At 38.9% G+C, this 23,042-nt stretch overlaps 1 protein-coding gene across 1 annotated transcript; it reads right to left on the reverse strand.

The window, feature by feature from the left end:
• Positions 1-14,312: 14,312 nt before the first annotated feature.
• On the reverse strand, positions 14,313-15,551 carry LOC141250631 (uncharacterized). The gene is made up of 3 exons (XM_073670051.1): positions 15,142-15,551; positions 14,684-15,059; positions 14,313-14,609 (listed from the first exon to the last, which is right to left on the reverse strand). Exons 1-3 carry the CDS (start codon positions 15,549-15,551, stop codon positions 14,313-14,315), a joined length of 1,083 nt encoding a protein of 360 aa, XP_073526152.1.
• Positions 15,552-23,042: the final 7,491 nt, after the last annotated feature.

The following is a 23,042-nucleotide window of genomic DNA, read 5'->3' on the forward strand; positions in this document are numbered from 1 at the left end:
AGATTTTTAGAATTAAATATATTTTTTTAGAAATATGTACAATATTTTCAGAATTATATAGAATTTTTTTAGAATTATATACAGTTTATTAAGAATTATGTACAATTTATTAGGAATTATATACAGTTTATTAGAATATTTTTAGAATTATATACAATTTATTAGAATTTTTAGAATTTTTAAATAATTATATAGGTTTTTTAGGAATTATATAGAATTATATACAATTTTTAGGATTATATTGAATTATATAGAATGTTGTAATAATTATATTGCTTTAGTTGTGGATTTAGGGTTAGATACGATTTTGTCGGAAATTATATAGATATTTTATGAATTTTGAATTATATAGAATTATGGATTTAGGATTATATGGATATAATCATGGAATTAGAATTACATATAACTATTTAGAGAATATGTGGATTAGGATTATATAAGAAGCGAGAATTAGGATTAATCATAATCCTAATTCTCGGTGTACATGTAACATATGTGACACAATAAAATAAATTAGAGAAGGTGTTACTAAAATAATAAATGCAATTAGATGTGAATCATAATCTAATAAAATGCGCTACAAAGATGAATCAAGACCGTGGTTGGATGTATCGGAGACTCACGAGGGGGTTGTTAACTCCCGGATTTTCTGAGAAAGTGAAAGAGTTTATCCAGTTCGCCATAGATCATCCAGCTTGTAAGAGAAAGTGAAAGAGCTTATCCTAACTCGAGCATACGATCAAGACAAGCTTACGATGAATATCGATGTTTGCGTAAGAGGAACACAATATGTCGAGGGTGAAAATGACTTTTATGGAGTGTTGACTGACATAATCGAGTTAGAGTATCCAGCTCTACCAATGAAGAAGACCATCATATTCAAATATGAGTGGTTTGACCCCACGGATAGTTGCACACACACTAACACGCGATACAACTTGGTGGAAGTCAATAATAGACGAAGATACAATAAGTATGAATCGTTCATCTTGGCACAATAGGTCGACCAAGTTCAGCACTTGCCATATCCAAGAAAAAGACGAGATAAAGTAAATTGGTGGGCAGTATTCAAGGTTAAGGCAAGGTCAAAGCTTGACATGCCAGCGACACTCATCTCGGCCTTCCAAGACGACATCGAAGAAAATCCCCTAATCATTGAAACAGATGAAGATCCGAAAAATTTGGTTGAACAAAATGAAGAAGCTGACGAAGGTGCATTGCACGTTCCTCCCGTCGAAGATCCAAATGTTATCTTTTCATCATCTGACGACGAGGAAGAGGAAGGGGAAGGGGAAGGGGAAGGGGCAGATGAAGAGGAAGACGAACTTGACTGAAGTAGATGTTCTATGTATAGGCTGTTTGTTATATATAGATTATGCATTAGTGTTTTGTACTTAATTATTAGATGTAGTTCACTTGACATAATAATATATTAAGTTATTAATTATGGTTGAATGTTTCTATTTTAATATATATGGTTGAAGAAATGAGAGGACAAGGATCTAGCAGTGACCAGACAGGTGCCGGTCGTGGGCGCGGCTGTGGTCGAGGCCGTGCCCGTTGACGGTCTACGACAACGTCCTTGGGAGTAATTCCCGAGGCCGGTCCCTCTACTACTACTCCACCGGCACCGTTGGACGCCGATGACAAAGTAGCTGTCCAGCCCGACCCGACCGGGTTGATGCTCCTCCCATCCGGACCAGTATCCCGTTCAATGCGAGAGATCTTCCAGAAATCTTTCTTCCTGTCCAGTAGAGCATGGCGTTTTATATCGCCCGAAGAGCTAGATTACTACTGGCAGGACTTCAAGGTAATTGTTTATCTATTAGCTTCACAAATACGTTAATGTACAAATGAAAGGTGTAACATGCATGTCTTTTATGCTTTTCAGAAGGAGTATACCTGGGATGAGCAGTACGACGAGGACTACATGTTTTGGGTCTTCACGAGACATGCGGGGAACCGGTAAGTTGTAGATCACTACAGTTTGAAATAATTCATTAACTTACTTTGTAATTTTCAAATTATTTTGGTTTCATAGGTACAAGGACATCATTCACAAGATGAGGACGTCTTGGGTACCACATCACTCAGTGAGTTCTAATGTTTGGGCCAATTGGAAGGCCCATTGGGACTAGGAGGAAGAGAAGAAGAGGTCATGCACTGCTCATGCCAATCGCATGAGCGAGCCTGAGGGTGAGGGCACCAGATTGGTGCGCCACACGGGAGGCTCCCGATCCTTCATGGATTATTATGACAGCGTGGTTTGATTCTTAACTTTATTTTTTCAATTCGTATAATAAAATTTATTAATCTTTTGACATACTAATAATTCATATTGTTTTTTGTTAGTCCAAGGAGCTCGGTCGCGCTCCAACGGCTCCCTAGTTGTATATCCACACACAAACGTCGAGGAAGGACAAGGAGAGTCCTGTCCCAGTAGACTCGAGGGCGGAGAAGATTACGGTACGTATTTCATAAATTATAATTACATTATGACACATTTATTAGTACATAACTATACTATGTTTTCATCGGTTATTCTAGGAAGCGCTCTCCCAGAAGATTGGTCCCTCGTCCCAGCCACCGACTGGATAGGGTCAAGATGCGAGTATGGCTGACGTGGACAAGACGCAGATCTATCTGGAGATGGAGGGCGTCAACAAGAAGAACCGGGTGTACGGACTCGGTTCAGCGGCCGGTGCATAGATCGACACATCACACGGCCGGGCGGGTCGAACCAGGTCATCTCACCCCGGTTCGTCCTCTCGGATGAGCCAAGATGATGTTCAGCGCCAGATGCAAGAAGTGCAAGCGCAGTGGTATACGCAAATACAAGCGCAAATGCGACAATTGAAAGAGCGGAATGGAAGGGCAAGTGTATGAGCAAATACAGTAACGACTTCATTCTGATCTCCATGAGAGAATGTCCCATTTCCTACTAGATGAGGTGGCCAAGATGATGCCGACCCTTCCGCCAGGACATCGTTCACAAACGAGAGACGACGACGACGATGACGCCCCCGAGTCTTAGTTTTTTTTTATTTGTATCTTTGTTTTTTGTTTTTTACGAATGATGTTTGTTATGTTTGATTTTGTAATAACAATTTCAGTTTAATTTATGATTTGTATCTTTGTTTATGATTTATTTTATAATAATTTTCAATTCAATGAAAATGCAAAAACCGTCGCAATATTAACGTCAACGAACATGTTAAACCATATTTTATAACGATAATCGAGGACGTGTGGAAGAAAATTGGGACGGGATTTGCGAAAGAAATCCGTCTTAGTTTTGGGGGCTAATGGACGCAGCATTAGCGACGGAAACTCGTCGCAAAACCGGTTGCAAGAGATCGATGTTCAGAGGTGCATATTAGCGACGGAATGTGGTCGCCAAAACCGTCGCCAAATTCGGTTTCCCACGGATCAATATTAGCGACTAACTTTGGTCGCAAAAGTCGTCGCAACAATCGGTTTCCGAACTTCAAATCTGGAAACGGAATTTGGTCGCAAAAACCGTTGCTAATTAGCGACAGTTTCATTTTTCCGTCGCTAAAGTCTTTTAGCGATCATTTCTGTGACGACGGGGAGTTAGCGACAGTTTTCCGTCGCTAACCATTATTAGCGACAGTTATCCCTTGATTGGCGACGGAAAAATCCGTCGCTAATCAGGTGTTTTCTAGTAGTGTCAACCATCCATAAACATAAGTTGTGCAAATTTTACTTCATAATCTACTAGCTGCATAATACTTGAAATATGATATGTAATCTAAGTAGTGTAGCACTTAGCTGCGGGCTTAGCAGTGAATGTGTCACTGTTACTGCTACTTGTTGAGACTAAGTCAAACACTTCAATTTTTTTTCCGAGGTGGAGCAGACACAGGGGCTGGCGCAGATCTCTTCCTCGTGGGAGGGGACTCCACTTCTTCCTCATCATCTGAGATTACAATAACCTCCGGGCCCTGCATGCTTAAACCTATAACCACCGTGTCTCCCGAGACTATGGAACCACCCGGAATGCATGTGCAAATTTCATATAAATGAAGGCCATTGTCCAGCTCTGGGTCGTTGGAGCCTGACTGATATGCAACCATGACTACACACAAAACAAAACAAAACAAAACAAAACAAAACAAAACAAAACAAAACAAAACAAAACAAAACAAAACAGAAATGAGGGACATGCATGCAACTGGACACTAATGCGAAAAACTGTACAAGTACAGTTACATCTACATTTTAGGATCCAACTACAAACCAAAACAATCCAGTCCAGATACACATGTAATTGACCAACCAACTCGATATCGAAGGCATAATTGACTGAAAAGGAGACAACTAAAATAGAGCTATCAACATTATTGACTGAAAATGGACATGCGTTCAACAATAAGGCATGAAAAAGGGGCATGTAATCAACCATCATGCAACTCAGTGAGTTGACTCCATAGATTGATTCAGTCATGGGGGACATCCAGTACAACACAAGCAACCACAGAGAAAATTCACAGAACAAACGCACATGCATTCCTGTTTTCGCATAATTCCACAAGCGGTTCATAATCACAATCCAACACATGCAACCATAGATGACATTCACAATATAAAACCCACATGTAATCCTGTTTTCGCATAATTCCCCAAGTGGTTCATAATCACAATCCAACACATGCAACCATGAATCACATTCACAACATAAAACCCACATGCAATCCTGTTTTCGCATAATTCCACAAGCGGTTCATAATCATAGTCCAACACATGCAACCAGAGATCACATTCACAACATAAAACCCACATGCAATCTTGTTTTCGCATAATTCCACAAGAAGCTCATAAACACAATCCAACACATGCAACCAGAGATGACATTTACAACAACAAAAAATCCACGTGCCATCTTGTTTCGCATTATTTGACAACATGTTCACAATCACAGTCTAACACATGCAAGCAGAGATCAGGTTCACACAGAAACTCAACGTGTAGTCCTGTTTTCGCAAATTGTAACAACATTCCACATTCACAGAATGGATCCAGATATACAGTATATACCCAAACTCAAAATAAACAAGAAACGTCACATACAAGCTTACGATCTATTCATTTGACATAGAAAAACAAATGGAAGGGGACATCCATTAGAAAACCACTGTTCGGACAAATGGGAAGCTAATCGAAGCAAAAGTGGGCATAAACAGTCAATAAAAGCCCACAGAAAACCAAAAATCCCACCAAAGATCCATAAATTGGACGGATCCTAACATGCAATGGGACATGCTTTTTTTACCGTCAAAATCAAACACATAAACATGGGACATCAAAGGGGAACAACAGAGGGGGATTAAAGGGCCTTTCAAGCTCAAGAACAGGGTTTAAACACCGTCATCATCCACCAAGGGCGTCGACAAAGAAACCGTCCCTTCATAGAAAGGCCAAAAATCGAACCCAAAAACAGAGGCATAGTTCCGAAATAGGGATTTCAATCCAAATCAACATCAAAACCGACTCTCAAACAAGATCTGGTTAAAAAACCTGGTAAAAAACCAAATCTAAGCCGACAAAAAACGATTTCAAAAACCCAGTGCCAAGATCCAGCCAAAAGGGGACTTGAAAACAAAAAAAACAGGGGATCAACACAGAAAATGAAGCGAAGATGGAGGGAGGAGTGAGATGGAGACATGGAGGAAAAGGGATCAAGCACGAACCGGGGGAGATGTGAGAGAGATTTGGAAGTGATGTGAGGAAACGGCGGAACCGAAGAGAGAGCGAAGGGAGGAATGTTCTAGGTTTAGATGAGTGAGAGTGAGGAGTGAGGTGAGTTAGATGGTATTTATAAGGGGGCATTTTTGGGAATATGTAAAAAAAGTGAGGGTAGATTTGGTTTTAATTCGGTTTCAAATTAGGAAAGTGTTCAGAAACAAGAAAATCTTTTTGGGACGCCGGAAAAGAAAAGCAAGAAGAACAAAAAGGAACGGAGTGAGTAATAATACAAAAGTCTCAGATTTTATTACTAATACTAAAAATTGGGATCCAATTAAATTAGCTACTCTCCTTCTTATAAGTCTCATCAATGAAATAATTAAGAGTTATATTTCTTCAATTGATATTGAAGATAAACTAATTTGGAGATTATCTAGCTCTAGAGATTTTAGTACAAAGAGTGCTATTGAATTAACTAATACTAATACAACCAGTTCAAATGCTGGAATTTTCAATAAAATGTGGAAGCTTAACATACCTCCAAAAATAAAAAAAAATTCTTTGGAAAACTTTATCCGACTGTCTTCCAATCACAGAAAGATTAAATAGACATTTCAATAGGATCCCAAATTATTGTACTCCGTGTAATGGCCCAATAGAAACTGCATCTCATTTCTTTTTGAGTGCCCGATAACTATAAGCATGATTAATAAACTAGAACAACGAACATGTAAAAATATTAGTTACAACTGTACTAATAACTTTATAAATGATTTTACTTATTTATTTACCAACAACAAAAATATAGACATAATATATTTTTACGGTTTGAATTATGAAGAGATAGAAACATGATTTTTTTAATAATCATTCTAATGCTTTGCCTATTGACATAGCCTTCATTCAATATAATTCATGGATATCTACAAAAAAACTTTAACTCTATTAAATAACTAAATAATAAAAATAATTCAAATAAAACCCATAAACAAAAGGAAAAACATCTCAGCTTGGAAGATACCTCCAGAAAATTGGTATAAAATTAATTTTGATGCTTAATTCCATTCCAATGGAGAATCTTATATCGGTAGCATTATTAGAAATAACACAGGAAAGGTTGTTAAAATTAATCATAAATAAATTCATGCTTCTTCTCCAATCCAAGCAGAAGCTATAGCTGTACTTGAAGCTTTAAAATCAGGTAAGGAAATTAACTTGAAAATATTCTTATAGAAGGGGATAACCTATCAATTATAAATGAAATAAGAAAAATTTGGCAAGTACCCTGGAACATTCAAACAGTAATAAAGGAGATAAAGATGGAAATCGGACACTTCGAAGATGTTAAAATCTTCCATTGTTACAGAGAGAATAATAAGGCAGCAGACCTTCTTGCATCGAAGGAAGTTCATAACATAGATGTAAATTATCTTTTGTATATATGTAACATTTGTAATATACCTGATAGTCAAATTAGGGCTTTGCAAGAAAGGTTGCGCGTTTCGCAACCTTTGCTCCTTAGTTTTATTTTCAACTTTGTAAGCATTATCAAGCATGATAATGCGGGATTGCCTCCGGGTTGTGGAGGATTCTCTTTGTTGGCCTTTAATCAAAAAAAATTGAATATTCTATTTTACTTTTTTTCTTCCGTTGTGCTAACCTTATCAATTTTTTCTTAAACATTTTTACTTTAAAATTTAAATCTATCTATATAATACTAAACCGACATGAATAATAGTCAATGTTTCAAGTTCATCGATTTGGACAAATATCATCCTTTCATTAATTCTGAAGAGCTGTTTACACATATCAAATTCTAACACCATTGTTTTTAGACTATTACTACGTGACATCCAATGTGGTAGACATGTGGCAGAAATTATAAACCTTTCCTTTAATATTATATGACTCGGTCACTCTGACTAAGGATTTGTTTGGTAAAAGTCCATTATTAATTATAATGGACTTATTTCAAATAAGACCTTTTTTAAACATTAGAGAACATTGTTAGTGGTTTTTTTTGTTGTTGTTGTTGTTGTTTACATTGTTGTCATGTTGTTGTCGTCGTCATTGTCGTTGTTCTTGTTGTCATCGTTGTCATTGTTGTCATTGTCAACACTTTTGTCATTGTCGTTGTCTTCATCGTTGTAGTTTTTGTTGTTGTCCTTGTTATCCCCGTTGTTGTTGTTGTCGTCATTGTTGTCATCGTCTTTTTCATCATCGTCGTTATTATTGTTGCTTTTGTCAAAAATTTGTAGATATTGGTTGAAGTTATATGTAGCTGTTTGGGTTCTATTGGTAATATTTTTTGAATATTCAACATCTATTTATGGATAATCAGTTATGAACATTGTTCTCTGTTATCTTGTTAACGTAGTTATATACATTTATGAACAATATGTTTCAATTTATGAACATTGACATGCAAATTATGAACATTGTTATACCACTAGTCAATATGACACAATTTCCAGAATTTATTTGTTGAATTGATGCTAATGAGAGTGTTACTAAGACTAAAACAGTTGATTTTGATATTGATGACAATTATGAGGTTCAACTTTCAGAATTGATTTTGATCGTATGTGTTTTTTCAACTAGATCTTGGTAATGGTGAGTGAACTGAATGTTGAACACAAAGCGTTCGATGAAATGATTGGAACAGGTAGTGATCCTATTTACTAAATGCGTGTGATCCTTGTCCCAAATCGCAGAACAATTCTTGAATGTCCCATCTCTATCAAGATCCTTAATAATGTGGTTGCATATGTGAACATCACAGGTGATTTCAAATTCATCGATTCTACGATGATTATGATATTCATTTCTTTGACGATCAGACATGTGTTGATATTGTTGGCATGTGTTCTACTTGTTATGTGAGGATCAAACATATTTTTGTAGGGGGGTTTCTATTGAGAATTTGTGTTAGAATGAGATATAAGAACTTATGAGAACCATAAGATTAAATAGATGAATGGTTTAGATTAGAAGATGAGGAGGAATGTAAAATCCATTAAAGATGGCAATTTTGTAGTTTTGAGGGGTAAGAGAAAAAACCCTAAATCCCCAAAACACTTAAGCCCTTTGCACTTCTTCTTCTTAACTTCTTTTAATAAGAGGGGGTATTTATGAAAACAAAATATGAATTCCTAAACCTACAAAAAAAGAGAAGTGACAAGGTGACAATTCTGTAAATAATTCAAAATCTTCTTTTTCCCTTCTTATTTAGTAGGTTCACAAATTCATACTCTAAATTCATAGTTAATACTCTATGTTCATAAATTCACACTCTATGAGCATAATTTAATACTTTACGGTCATAAGAACTCAAGTTCATATAATAGCTTGTAATATTCAATTATATGATACTAATGTTCATAAATAATAGGCTTTTTTATTTCGAACCATCCTTTATATGTCGAATTTAACAGGAACCACCCTTTATATTAAAAATTATTCAAAATGACCCCAAATTTTATTATTTTCTTACCAAAAGCAACGCTCGGAATCCGTCAAAATTTCTGTTAAATTCATGATTCTCCATTTTATACCGAAATTTTCCTCTCCTCTTCCAATCAACCCTTCCTATTCTCTTCCCCCAGCCCTAAATGGTTCACATTTCCCCACATGCGCTTAACCCTTCATATACCCCTATCGCTCACACGCTTTCTAATCCCGTCCCTTCGTCTCGCCCAACCGATCACTCCCTTCCCAAGAACAAGTCTGGCCTTCTCCCTACCCCCAACACCCTCCCTCCCCCTTCCTCCTCCTCTAACCCCTATCCCAACTCCAACCTACACCGTCGCCCCGCCCTTACTGCATAAATCTCAACTTCACCGCCCCCTCTTCTTACGAATTCCCTCCTCTTCCCACCACCATGACTCCCAAGCCTAACCAATCTCCTCATACCACACCTAAGACCGTCAAAAAACCTATCCTACCTACTTCTAAGGGTGTCGTTCCTGCGCAGTCGAATGCTTGGGCGGGTCAGAACAAAAAGATAATCATGAATGCCTGTATGGGTAGAAAGTTGATCCTACACCAAGCCGTCTTCCAACGTCGTTGATATACGCATGGATGAGACCCTCCCATTGCACAAGGTGTGGGGATGGTCCCTCCTCAGACAGTTCGTCGGTTTCAACCCGGGTCATTTCTTCATTAATGAGCTTATCCGGTCTTGGGGCGTCAAATGCAAGTACCGCGTCGATGAAGGCTGGTTCGTGTTCACGTTCACAGACGAGGAGGACCGTGATAGCATCCTTAAGAAGGGACCCTACTGCATACATGGTAAACCCTTGATTCTCATGCTTATTCCCGATAAATTCTCGTTCAATATGAAGAACGTGGCCACTGTCCCGCTTTGGGTTTGTATATTGGGGTTGTCTAAACCCTTTTGGACACCCGATGTGCTTGGTCGTGTGGCCTCACACATTGGAAAGCCTCTCTACATGGATCTTGTCATGGAATTAAGGGTCTGGGGGGCATACGCTCGGGTTCTCGTGGAGGTTAACTTTGCTCTTTTGGTGACGAAGAGTGTTGACCTTCGATTCGATGACGGGGACGTGTCACATGTTCCTTCTTGATAGAGAATGAACCACTGTTTTGCACGAGGTGCTTCTCTTTTGGCCATGATTTTGCAGGGTGCACCTTCAATGCAAAGAGTGATGCGGCCAAGAATGTTAGGGGGAGGTCGGTGGCCCTGAAAGCCACGGCTAACAAGGGGCTGGTCCCCGCCGGCGCGACGGTTGTCCCTCCCAAGGTTGCTGCGGAGATTGAAGTGTTAGCAATGCCCCGAAGGCTGATCTTCCTGATTCCTGCAAGCGCCTTCCCTCCCCGGATAAAGAGGTGCAGAGATCTTTGTCCCCGTCGAGTAGGCCGCCCGTAGACTCTAGGTTGGGGGTAGTGTTAGCCCGAATGTTGTTGCTATTGATTTGGGTTGTAATGATTGTATTAATGTGTTAGATGATTGTTCTATTTCTAACAATTGTAATGACCGGAAGGACCTCTCTAGGACTAGCACTGACCGGGAAGAGGGTGAGTTTACTCCTATGGGAAAGGGGAAAGGTTGTAAGGGTAGCGTCTTGGGCGCTAGTAGTAGCGGGGTGGAGACCTCCACTAATCAGTTTTCGGCTATCTCTTGGGATGGGAAGGATGCTCTTTCCAGCTCCGATGTAGACAAGGACAATGACCCAGACTCGTCGTATGTTGGTTCTAACGGTGAGGATGGCGAGTCTTCTCCCGAGAGGATTATTCCTTCCAAGACCGTGAAGACAAAGGGCAAGAAGGTTGCTACGGTGCGCGAGAAGAAGGCTGATGAGGAGAGGGTCATGGTTCATGCCTTGGCGTCCAATCAGAAGTGGCCTAGAAAAGATGGTTATGGTGTTCCTTTTACTCGTTTCCGCGCTAATAAAGGTGGGAACAAGGGCAAGGGTTTTGTATGTAGATTGCATCGAGGAATGTCCAAGGGCTTGGTCAAGCTTGGAAACAAAATGGCCTACGTAAGTTCATTAGGAGTCTAGGAGTCAGCGTTTTGCGTATTTTGGAGTCGAAACTCAATGGTCGCAGTGTTGACAACGTTATGCTGAACGTAAGCCCGGGTTGGAAGTTTGTGTCAAGCTTTCATCTCGACTCACGGGGTCATATCCTTGTCACTTAGGACAATGACTTTGTTGAGTTAGTGGTCGTGTACGAGTCTGTTCAGCACATCGGATGTCATTCCACGTGCAGGGCGTCCGGTGTCAAGTTTGGTATTGGTTTTCTTTATGATCTCCATAGCGTTGTTGCACGTCGCCCCATTTGGAGTCACATTGATGATCTCATCGAGGCCCCCGAGCTTACTTGGATGATTCTTGGTCCTGAATGCGGGCAAAGGGGTGAATGGGGAACTGGTCTCGATGTATGAGTGCAACGACATGGTTGATGCTTGTCGGCGCCACGGACTTGTTGATGCACCAAGCACATGCTCCACCCCATTTACCTGGATCAATGGATCGGTTTGGAGCAAGCTTGACCGGGTGTTAGTCAACCCCGCCTAGTTGAGTTCTGAGTTTGGTTGCACCGCTGATTTCCCGGACGAGTGGCACTTCTTAGACCACAAGCTGGGAGTTTTTTCTTTTTGCAGGTCGGGGGAGAACAATAAGTCTTACTTAAAGTTCTTCAACATGTGGATGAGGCACCCGAGATTCAAGGAGATCGTGAAGGAGAGGTGGGTGTCCAGCGTTCAAGGCACCTACCAATACCGTCTCTTGAAGCTCCTTCATGGCCTGAAGGTGCCTCTAAGGGGAATAGACTGGATTTTAGATACGATAAATAATAAAAAAAATTAATAAAAATTGGCTAAAATAGTTTTTAAAAAACTCCTCCAGTGTTGAATCTTTGAGGGTAAGAGAAAATGAACTTAATGAAGAGATAGAAAAGAAAGGGAGAAAATAAAATATAAATGTAGATAGTTTAATATTTTTAAAGAATGAATTTGATTTATTCACCTTAAAATGTAGGAAAATTGAGAGTTCAAAAGAACAACGCCACCACAATGCTAACAAACAATGATGAAACCAGCCCGGAAATTACAACAACACAACTAAGATTAATTAAGGTGATCAAGAGCGAGTCAAGAGCAAGGTACGATTAAGGAAAGCGTCACCGGAAATAGTATAAATATTGAAAGAACTGAATGGATCACCTTGACATTGCCCTCTTTTGAAGGGATATTCAAAAGTCACAACTCTAATGTTGACCTAATCGTGAGGATCTTCAAGAGCCCCCTAGAAACTACCACAACCACATTCAGAAAGCCAAGATAACAATCAAAATCAATTCCTCAAAAGTTTGAGAAAATTCCACAAAAATTAAAAGAGATTGTATTTTTGATAATTTGAGAAAAGTGGATAATTTATTGACAAGTACATTTTTGTGAGTTGATAAACACAATAGAGTTGGTAGATGAAGCTTTAATGCCTCAATGTCAAATATAATGAACAAGTTGTTAGATTGGTATGAAATTGGTAAAAAAAAGGAGAGAAGGTCTCAGAATCGTTTTATTAGTCTTAAAGTTGGTTGTAATCAAGTTATATTGAATACATTCAGCTGGAAACAAATAAAATCATTGCTCATTCCAAGTGAATCTTTATTCTACCAAAAAAATGTATAAGAGTTGGTAAAATGGGGCTTTTCGGTATGACCGCAGTTTCAAGTTGTTAACGGTTGTTGATTTTGGTAATGTTAAGTTTAATAGTGTCATAACAAGCATGTTGGCATAGTTAAAGAGTTTAATACATCTGTCTTTTTATTGGAAGGGGTCTTTCAAAAAAATTTGAGGAGATTTTTTTTTATTTGTTTGGTGTCTTGTTTTCTTTTTAGATTTCTCTTAAACCATTTTATTTCCTTTTTTTAAAACTTATCCAAATAAAACTATTTAAATCATCTTATTTCTCTCCCTTTTTAATTAAGTTGGTCGATTTAGAAATATAGACCGCTTTTGGATTGTAAATTATAAATTTAGACAAGTTTGTGGATAAACTGCATCTGTAACAAAAAGCAATACTTTATCGACATTTTTTGACACGAATGCAATTTATCCATAATAGGTTTAAATTTGAAATTAGCCCCAAAAAATTGTCTATTCATTACTATTATTTCTTTCAAGTTCATATACTTCAAATAATCTATTTAGTTAAAGTCTCGATTAACTTGATAATAACATGATACCTTACATGATATAATAGAGACAAATAAAAAAAATCAGTTATTATTATGTCTATCGATGAAGAGATCTAGACTACATATCATCGATTCGAGCACAAAAATATAATACATTTGAATTTTTTATTAGCATGAAAGGATTTAGTTTTTATCCATAAATAAACTATTGGATTAGTGATGTAATCATGGCTTGTAATCAGACAATCCGAGGTAAATGTGAGACAACCCCGACCCTGACCATGACGTCCTCCTTAGATGAATACTTAGTATATAGTTATTACTTATTTTATTATTAATTAACATTATCATGTTTTATGCATTTTCTATTCTGGATTTTCTCTTATGCTTAAGAGGGTCCATTAGTTAGAATAAGGCGCAATCATACTAGGATTTTGGAAGATTTCCTTTGGCTATATATAGCCTGCTTGTTTTCATTTACAATTATATTGTTTTTTTTGCAACTTAGAAGTTGAGATTATCTCTTCTTTTGCATCGGTGATAAACCCGTACGGGCTCGCACCCCCATGGGCCATTATCATTAATCATTCTAGTTCTTAAACACAATCAAACACAATCGACACCCTGGTGAACGTGCTCGATCTAGATGCGCGTCCGAGATGAAACGATACCCCCACATCGTTTTCATGCCAGTTAGCTTTTTCATTTCTATTCAAGTTATTACAAAGTAGTTGTGTCAATATAGGTGATAAGACAAGTCTCTTCTATGTTCTCTTGAGAACGCTCACTGTTCTTTATCATTTTATTTCTCTATTTATTTGTCTCCAATTTAATCTATAAATTTCTTTAGACTACTAAAATCAAATTTTGGCTTGGTGTTAACGCAAAAAGACCAGGGATTGAGTTTTTCCTGTTTTATTTTTGTGGAGAATTGGTCAACATTTCTACTTGTAAAATTCCATGACCCATAAATGACAAATATGACATTCAAATTTGATACCACCAAAACCAGCTGCCTTGGCCAACCCTATAAACTCTGCTTTAGTCCTCTCCTTCCCTCCTGGATTCTGAGTCATCATCGTTAAATCCGACATGCATATCACTTTCGCTTCATCGCTCGTCTCTGGAACCTCCGCCAATATCGATTCTACTACAATCACCTTCCCGTCTTTCGGAATAGCCTTGTAACAATTATTCAATAGCTTCAAACAATACTCGTTGCTCCAATCATGTAGAACCCACTACAAACACGAGATCATAAAATAATCCCCATTAGACATACAAAATATCAAATTCTACATGAATATGTCTATACCTTCATGAAAATAGCTTCTGATTTCGGAACACCTTCAAACATGTCGCCACCAATGAACTGAATCCTTGGATGAGGAATTGCGTTCTTGATAACATGAGGAAGGTCAAAATTGATTGCCTTCATTTCAGGATACATTGTTAAGATGGAATTTAGGGTGTTGCCGAGACCACCGCCAACATCCACGAGCTGGTTGATGTCCTTGAAGCCTTTGTAGGAGTGGAGGATCTTGCTCATAATCATGGATGTGCAATTGAGCATTGTAGCATTGAAAAGCTCGTTGTAATTGGGATCGAAAGCCGGATACTCGAACGCGTTCATCCCATAGCATTTGTTGAACGCAATGCCTCCGTCTAGAACCGAATCTTTTAGCTTGTACCTGTGGATTGATTTGTTTTTTAGTTTCCAAATCCAAATGTGGAGAATACAAAGGATAAAGTAATCACGATTTATGAATTTACCAGCTTCTCAACAGAGATTTGTCCGTTACCAGCCTCAACAAAGGAGCCAGTGAAAATCCGTCATCATTTTTCACCAGATATCTTCCCACCAACGTTAATCCGTACACCTTCCTCGTGACTCCTCCAATGATGGAGCAACTCACCACTGAGAATGTCACGAGAAGGCGGAGAATCCTTTCCACCATCTCTGTGGCCTTCGGATTCCCCTCCGCCGACAGTTTTTCTGCCATTTCTGCAGCCGTGAGAGAAGCATCGCTCCCGGCATCTGCGATGATGTCGAGGAGGCCGAGCTCGATCGCCGTTTGTAATGCCATAGGGAGCACGATTGAGTTGGCGAGCACCTCCGCTTGCAACTTGGCCGCGGCATCGATGGAGGCGTTTGATTTTCGCGCATCTTCTGGGATAGACATTGTCGATTTTGTCCCTTCGTCTGATTTTTTCAATTATATCTTTATGTACAATCTCTTATAATATTTTTAACTTGGCTATATATGGCCGCTTCATTTTTAAGGAGGCATGTGTTAAAAATCTAATAAGCGTGCAACTTTATAATTAACATATTAATAAACTAACAGATTTTATGAATATAAGCTAGGTTTGAAATTGTAGAACTTAGAATGCCGAATTATTAACCTAAAAAAGACAATCACTTAAAAGATTATTATCTACTACTACTTCAAATGGGACCTCTGACATCAGTTCAAAATTAACTTAAATTTAGTACGCAATATCAATTAACTTATATATAAATTCTAGTTGAAAATAAGAAGCATGCTAAATATAAGAATCAATGACAGGATGCAGTTGAGCGAAATAGCTTACATATAAATTTAAGAGTCAGCATGTGATTATGTGAACTCAAGAATTCACAATTAACTTGAACTCATTACCTAATTATTTAGACAATTAGTCATTATCTGATTAAATAGATTACCACTTGTATTTTAGAAAGCTAGGATTGAAAAATAATTTCCAATTTTAACAGTAGCTATCTAACAAAATATAAGATCAGTCTAACCAACTTAGGGTTATACATGTGAACATCAGTAGTGAATAAACAACCTATCATAAACAAGTTTAAATAATCAAATCCCAAATTTAGTTGTTCCAATTCAACCAATTTCGTTCTACATGTCAGAAAAAAATTCTGAAAGAAAACTAACCCATAATTGAAGAACAAGATGCAGGAAAGCGGGATAGATTGATCTCAACTCCAATAAAATCTTCACTTTTCAGTATGAACAGAACAAAAGAAAGAGAACTGATTATCTAATATAGCACAAATTGAGATGATGAATTGGGGCTTCCATTCTAGCGAAATATATAGAGAAGAGTAGATTTGAAAGGTTGGAGGAGAACAATGGAATTAATGGAGTCATTGTAGATTGATAGAGCAGTGCGGCTTGCGGGGAAGCCGAAGAGAATGATTTTAATTTGGGATTTGGAAGTGAATTGAAAGCTAATAAAAAATAATTAAAATAAAATTCAAAAATAAGGCTCCACGTATACTATGCCGGAAACATTTTGAGCCCAAAATTTTCAGAAGCCCTGTGTAAAAGCTCATGTTGCTCATGTTGCGATACCTGCCTAATACTGATATTATCATGTATGAGATATAATTAAGTTAAATATACTATTATACCATAGAGTTTTATAATAAGGTGAGATTTTTTAATGATATGCGATATAATTAAGTGGTGAAATGTGATGAGATGGTGAATAATTGTTAGCTAAAATAGTGATATTATGATTAAAATTAATAAAATAAAAAAGAATTAGATACGATGATTGTGAGGTATGTTTGTATCAAGATGAAGTTTCTTTGAAATTAGACTTAAAATGCGGAAACTTTGCATTCGAACATTGTTATCCAAATAATAAACTTAAAGTATTAAATTATGAATATAAAATATTGATTTTTAAACCTAGTAAAAAAATGATGAAAAATAACACGATAATAATTTTTTAAATAACTCAAAATTTCATTTTTCTCTTCTTTTTAATTCAGTTAACAAATTCGACTAGATGCTCATAATTTAATACTCTATGTTCTTCATATGGATAGTGAGGTTCAACTACGATTTTTTTCGCATTTTCATCGTATTAACTTTTATCGTTCATCTTTTGTGTTAGGTCAAGCTAGTATGGCTTTACCTCAGTTTCTCTAGTTTTAATGATAACAAACACTTGCTTTTAACATCTACATTGAGTTTACTCAGTACAGGCATTTAGGAAGCGTATGGAGTGGAGCAGAGCACAGAAAGCAAGTCGCGATGATCAGGAGCAGGTCGCTATGCATGAATCGGAGGTCGCGACTATCTACACAAGGTCGCTTTAATGACAGAGAGGGTCGCGACGATCACAGACAAGTATTTGTCTAGCATAAGATGTTGTAAAGTCTAAGCTGTAAAGACTTATCAACGACGAGCACTAGTGCCAAGCATAGAAGATAGTCGCGATAGCCAATGGTAGGTCGCTGCAGACGATACACCATCAAAGCGACCTCGAGACTATAAGACGAAGCGCATTGCCTTCGGCACTTAGAAGATCGGCAGAGACTAGAGCGTGTCTCTCACGTTCTATCAGATTTGCTTAGATACGGAATGATATGAGTACCTAGCGCAGACTTTTATCTTTTAGCATTTGTTCTATTTTATTCTTTTATTTTATATCTTCTATAACTAGAAGATTTGGTTGTTGCAATTCAGTTTAGATTCGATTTAGGAGTAGATTCGATATAGACCAGATGTTAGATGGTCTATATATATTGGAGATAGCATTTTCGTCATGTGTTGGCGAAGAGAGGCGAAACCAGGCATTGTGAACGAGAGAAAGAGAGTAGTATAGGTGCTTTAGAGATCTAGCTTACTTAGAAGTTTTACTGTGTGTGAAATTAGACTGTAACTAGGATTGATAAGCAATATACGAGTTTGTTTGCAGAAATTTGTGTCTTCAAGTTTATTTCCTCACATTAAAGATCCTTACGATCAACAAAGTTAACTTGAGACCACAAGGTCGCTGCCGTCGCGACCTAAGGACAATCAACGATCCTACAATTGGTATCAGAGCAGTAACCGTTCTGTAATCAACCATGTCTTCCTCGACTCCAACTCACAGACAAACTCTCAACAAGCCACCTCTACTAAAGGAAGGCGAACTCGACTGGTGGATCGAAATGCACAAGACTTGGATCAAGTAGATGGACGGTCAATGCTGGAACGTCATCGAATTAGGAGATGAAGAAATCCCTCAAGATATCACCAGAAGCGAGATGGACGCTGCCTACTACAGGAAAATCGAAGTTAATGCCAAAGCTCGCTAGATGATCTTCGTCGGTCTACAACGCCATGATGTTGACAAGGTAAAAAGTCTCCCTACTGCCAAGCAAATCTGGGATACAATCATAGTCATTCACAGAGGAAGTGAAGACATGAAGCACAACAGGAAATTTGTGTTACAACGCAAGTTTCATGCCTTCAGACAACTTGAGAATGAAAGCGTCCTTGATTGTCAGTCGCGATTCTTCGTGCTCACAGATAAGCTAACCGTTGCTGGCCACATCATCCCAGAGTATGAGAAGACACTCGATGTCATACATGCCATGAGCGACAAGTTTGAAATGGCTAGGAGTATAGCCTTAATGTCTGAAGAAACCAAAGCTCTTCCAGTAGCCAAGATCTTTGGGAAGTTCTATGATCAAGAACAAGGCGACAAGCTGTGATCTTTGACAAGAGGAAGCGACACAAAACACGTCGCTTTGAAGCTGTGAAAAGCTCTAGACAAGATGGAGAACCAAGAAGAAGAAGATGATGATGATAAGGACGTAGTCTTGATGACCAAGATGGTCAAGCGATTCTTAAAAAACAAGAAAGCGACCTCACCCTCCTCATCTGACCCCCAACGCGACCTCAGCAACTACATCTGCTACAATTGCCAGCAAAAGGGGCATCTAGCAAGAGACTGCACCAAGCCAAAGGTTGAGCAATCTGAAAAGAAGGCACTTGTGACCACTTCTGCATGGGGAGATGATGATGATGATGATGCAGACTTACATGAAGGGTTCACAGGCTTATGTCAAATGGCTGGAGAACAAAGTTCTGAAGACTCCGAGGTATCAATTAAATAGCTTCACTAAAAAGATTCACATGCTTGATAAACCTGATTTAATCAATGTAATTCTAGGAATAACAGAAGAAAGCGAGCGACTACAAACTGAAAATGATAGATATGAAAAGGAAATAGAAGATCTTCATGCTGAATGTTTAGATTTATCTACTAGACTAGAAAATAAAGAGATAGACTTTCAAAAGGCTAAAGAAACAACCTTGTTAACCAAGGAGTGTTAGGGCTGCAAAGGTAAAGCGCTTACTAAAGCGTCTACACAAGCACCCACTCCTGTTTCTATGGCAAGCGAAAGCCTACTTGAAACTAATGACCTAATAAAAAGGGTCATCCTTGATGTCGCTGGTATCGCTTCCCTAATTGAAGAGCGATCAGTTAATCAAACAGTGTTTGTTAAAGTGAGAGGGCTTGGCTATGAATCTAATGATAATGTTAAATCTTCATCCATGCATGAGAAATTAGCCAAGGAACTCGCTGAAAAGGCTGGCGTGTTGGATAAGGCTCTTCAAGCTTGCAAAAGCAAGAATGAGTTCTTAGAAGACAAAGTGAAAGTCTTGGAAAACCCCAAATATAAGTCAAAATGGTATCATGGGGAAAAAGCTCATGCCATGTATGTATCACAAGCCCAAGGGACTCACGAGGTCAAGGGGTGCACCAAAGATGCAAAGCCCTTTAGACCAGGACGTGGAAAATATGGGCGAGTGATCTATTACGACTGGTGTAGATAATGTGGTTTCAATGGTCATACAATCTACAACTGTAAGAAGAAACAGGCTCGTGACAACAAGCCTTATGTTTCTCCTTGCAATGATGTTGCTCATGAACATGAATCATCGCGACCTCAGTATCAACACCAGCGACCTTCAAATAATACCAAGCGATATGATAATAATCATCAGCGACATCAGAACATTCATCAGACATATCAAACTCAAGCAAATCAACATGCTAAACCTAGACCTAAGGTAAAACAGAATGCTAGGATCAACTCTAATCATAATGAATCCTATGAAACTGCTCCCATGACCTTCAATATCATTCATGCTGATGGAACACGCTCCAAAGCGACCCACGATACTAATTCACCCAGTCAAGCTGAGCTTCACTGGGTACCAAAAGTTTGAATTTCTCTTGCGTAGGTTGGAAGTGCTAAGGAAAAATGGTAGTTAGACAATGGCTGCACTTGCCACATGACAGGCTTCAAAGAATATTGAATTAACTCATTGTAGAACTAAAGAGCAAGTGGCGGATATCTTCACCAAAGCCTTGAACAAGGATCAATTTGTCAATCTAAGGATCCTTCTGGGAATGATCCCCTTCACATAAGCGACCTAAGTCTGTAAGTTCCCTCTACTCTGACTAGAACTATCTGCTTATATATTGATATTGGGAACTTAGGACTCACTTGAAATGACTGGCAAACTTTAGCATTAGCTTTAGTCTCTCGCATGCTCTGGTTGATGCCTTTGTGAAATAATTAGGTGAATCTTCGCGACTTAATAGATCTTGCTAGAAATTATTGACCTGCATGCTCTTCTTTGAAATTCTATGAACATAATCACATTGATCGCTTCTTAGCCCATTACAAAGCCCAACGAGATATGATATGTGATTATAAAGTGTCCCTAGCTTAATCTTGTGTAACGTTCCCTATGACCCTCATAGCTCACAACTGGGAATATCCACTTGATGTTAAAGTCCTACCCAAATTTGCAAATTGCACATGCATATGTACTATTCTATGTGGTTTTTGTCCTTCAATGTTAAATGTATGCATGTGTCTACCCCACCTAGGACTGAGAGTGAATAGATTAGGACCTCTATGTTGCTAATTCTTAAACAGGTACGCGACCCTGCAGAAGAAGAATCCACCTCAAGGGGGCCTCGTCACCTTCAAAAACAAGGTGTTCATTCCAGGCGACAACAAGCGACCACTCCACAACAGCTATTTGCACTGGCCCCTGAAGCTCGTACATCTGGTGATAAGCAAGAATATCGTCCCTCGCTCCGATGCGCCCTGCAAAATTACGAATGGGGAGGCTGGCATCCTCAAGACGGTCGCTGATGGTCTGCCGATTGATACTCCTAAAATCATCATGCAGAACATCATCAATAGGGTAAACTCCACGCACTTCCCGCTTCCCTACCCTCACATCATTAAGAAGATCATAGTGCGCTTGGGACTGTATCGACCTGTGGATGAGCGACGTTGCACCCAAATCCTGACTGAGCAGCGCATTCGTCGCCTTCGCGACCTTCATGATCCAGAAAAAGCTACACCACCTCCTTCCCCAGTGAAGTTCAAAGCGACTTCCAGCAAGGGAAAAGGTAAAATGGACGAGGTTGCTGAAGACGTCTCTGCCTACCCCCTGCCAAGCTCTGAGCTGCCCCTCGCACGCGATCTGTTAGCCGCTTTCCTCCAGCAGCAGGTCACTAACGAGAAACTGCTGCAGTCCAATGAGAACATTCTGGACGCGCTGCTTACAATCAACAAAAATTTGTGCGCGACCCAGATCCAGTGCTATTCCAGTTCCTTCCCACTGAGCAACACCAAGCCTATGAAAAGGCGTGGGAGGAGTACCATCAGTATCTGGAGGAGGAGCGAGCTCGGGAAGAGGAGAAAGCTGCTAAGGCAACGGGGGACGTGCCTCCAACACAAGAGGCACCAGCGACTATAGCTCCAGAGCAACAACAGGTCGCGCCAGCCTCGGAACACGCTGATCCTGTTGACGAAGAAGCAACTTAGTTGTCTTTTTCTTTTTCATGTTCCGAGTCCTTTTTAGTCGCTTCCTTAGGTTAATCTAGCCAGTAGCTTTTGGGTGCGTAGTAAAAATGAATATATAAGTATGATTTGCTCGTTTTTCTCTACTTGCTCTATCATCTTGCTTAGTTATAACTTAGTTCCTTTCGCTTAGGCATCTTATCAATCATTCCTCTAGAGAGTAGATCATGACAACCGCCTTAGTTCCCTAATTATATATTTGCATGACTTTTTCAATGATGTCAAAAGGGGGAATAGACCTGGCATACCGATTGTTTAAGTCAGGGGGGAACTATTTCCATAAGAAGCGACCTATGGAAACACAAAGCGAAACTTGATCATGTTAAAGTGTTACTTATCACTGCTTCTCTAAACATGTTCATATAATTAGAAGATTCAATAGTTCTCTAAACATGTTGCCTTAAATATATGCCATGTCTTATATTGTTTGTCATCATTAAAAAGGGGGAAATTGTTAGGTCAAGCTAGTATGGCTTTACCTCAGTTTCTCTAGTTTTAATGATAACAAACACTTGCTTTTAACATCTACATTGAGTTTACTCAGTACAGGCACTTAGGAAGCGTATGGAGTGGAGCAGAGCACAGAAAGCAAGTCGCGATGATCAGGAGCAGGTCGCTATGCATGAATCAGAGGTCGCGACTATCTACACAAGGTCGCTTTAATGACAGAGAGGGTCACGGCGATCACAGACAAGTATTTGTCTAGCATAAGATGTTGTAAAGTCTAAGCTGTAAAGACTTATCAACGACGAGCACTAGTGCCAAGCATAGAAGATAGTCCCGATAGCCAATGGTAGGTCGCTGCAAACGATACGCCATCAAAGCGACCTCGAGACTATAAGACGAAGCGCATTGCCTTCGGCACTTAGAAGATCGGCAGAGACTAGAGCGTGTCTCTCACGTTCTATCAGATTTGCTTAGATACGGAATGATATGAGTACCTAGCGCAGACTTTTATCTTTTAGCATTTGTTCTATTTTATTCTTTTATTTTATAT

Source organism: Phyllobates terribilis, unplaced genomic scaffold (genome assembly GCF_046119375.1).
Source record: "Phyllobates terribilis strain yellow unplaced genomic scaffold, ASM4611937v1 Scaffold_6015__1_contigs__length_47467, whole genome shotgun sequence".
In the NCBI taxonomy this organism is placed as follows: domain Eukaryota; kingdom Metazoa; phylum Chordata; class Amphibia; order Anura; family Dendrobatidae; genus Phyllobates; species Phyllobates terribilis.

What these genes read in the sequence shown, in the direction of transcription:
- LOC141250631 (XM_073670051.1), bottom strand. Translation starts at nt 15,551, where the DNA reads ATGTCTATCCCAGAAGATGCGCGAAAATCAAACGCCTCCATCGATGCC. An exon ending in AAATCTCTGTTGAGAAGCTG is followed by an intron (nt 15,060 to 15,141) that starts GTAAATTCATAA and finishes ATCAATCCACAG; the next exon opens with GTACAAGCTAAAAGATTCGG. An exon ending in CAGAAGCTATTTTCATGAAG is followed by an intron (nt 14,610 to 14,683) that starts GTATAGACATAT and finishes TCGTGTTTGTAG; the next exon opens with TGGGTTCTACATGATTGGAG.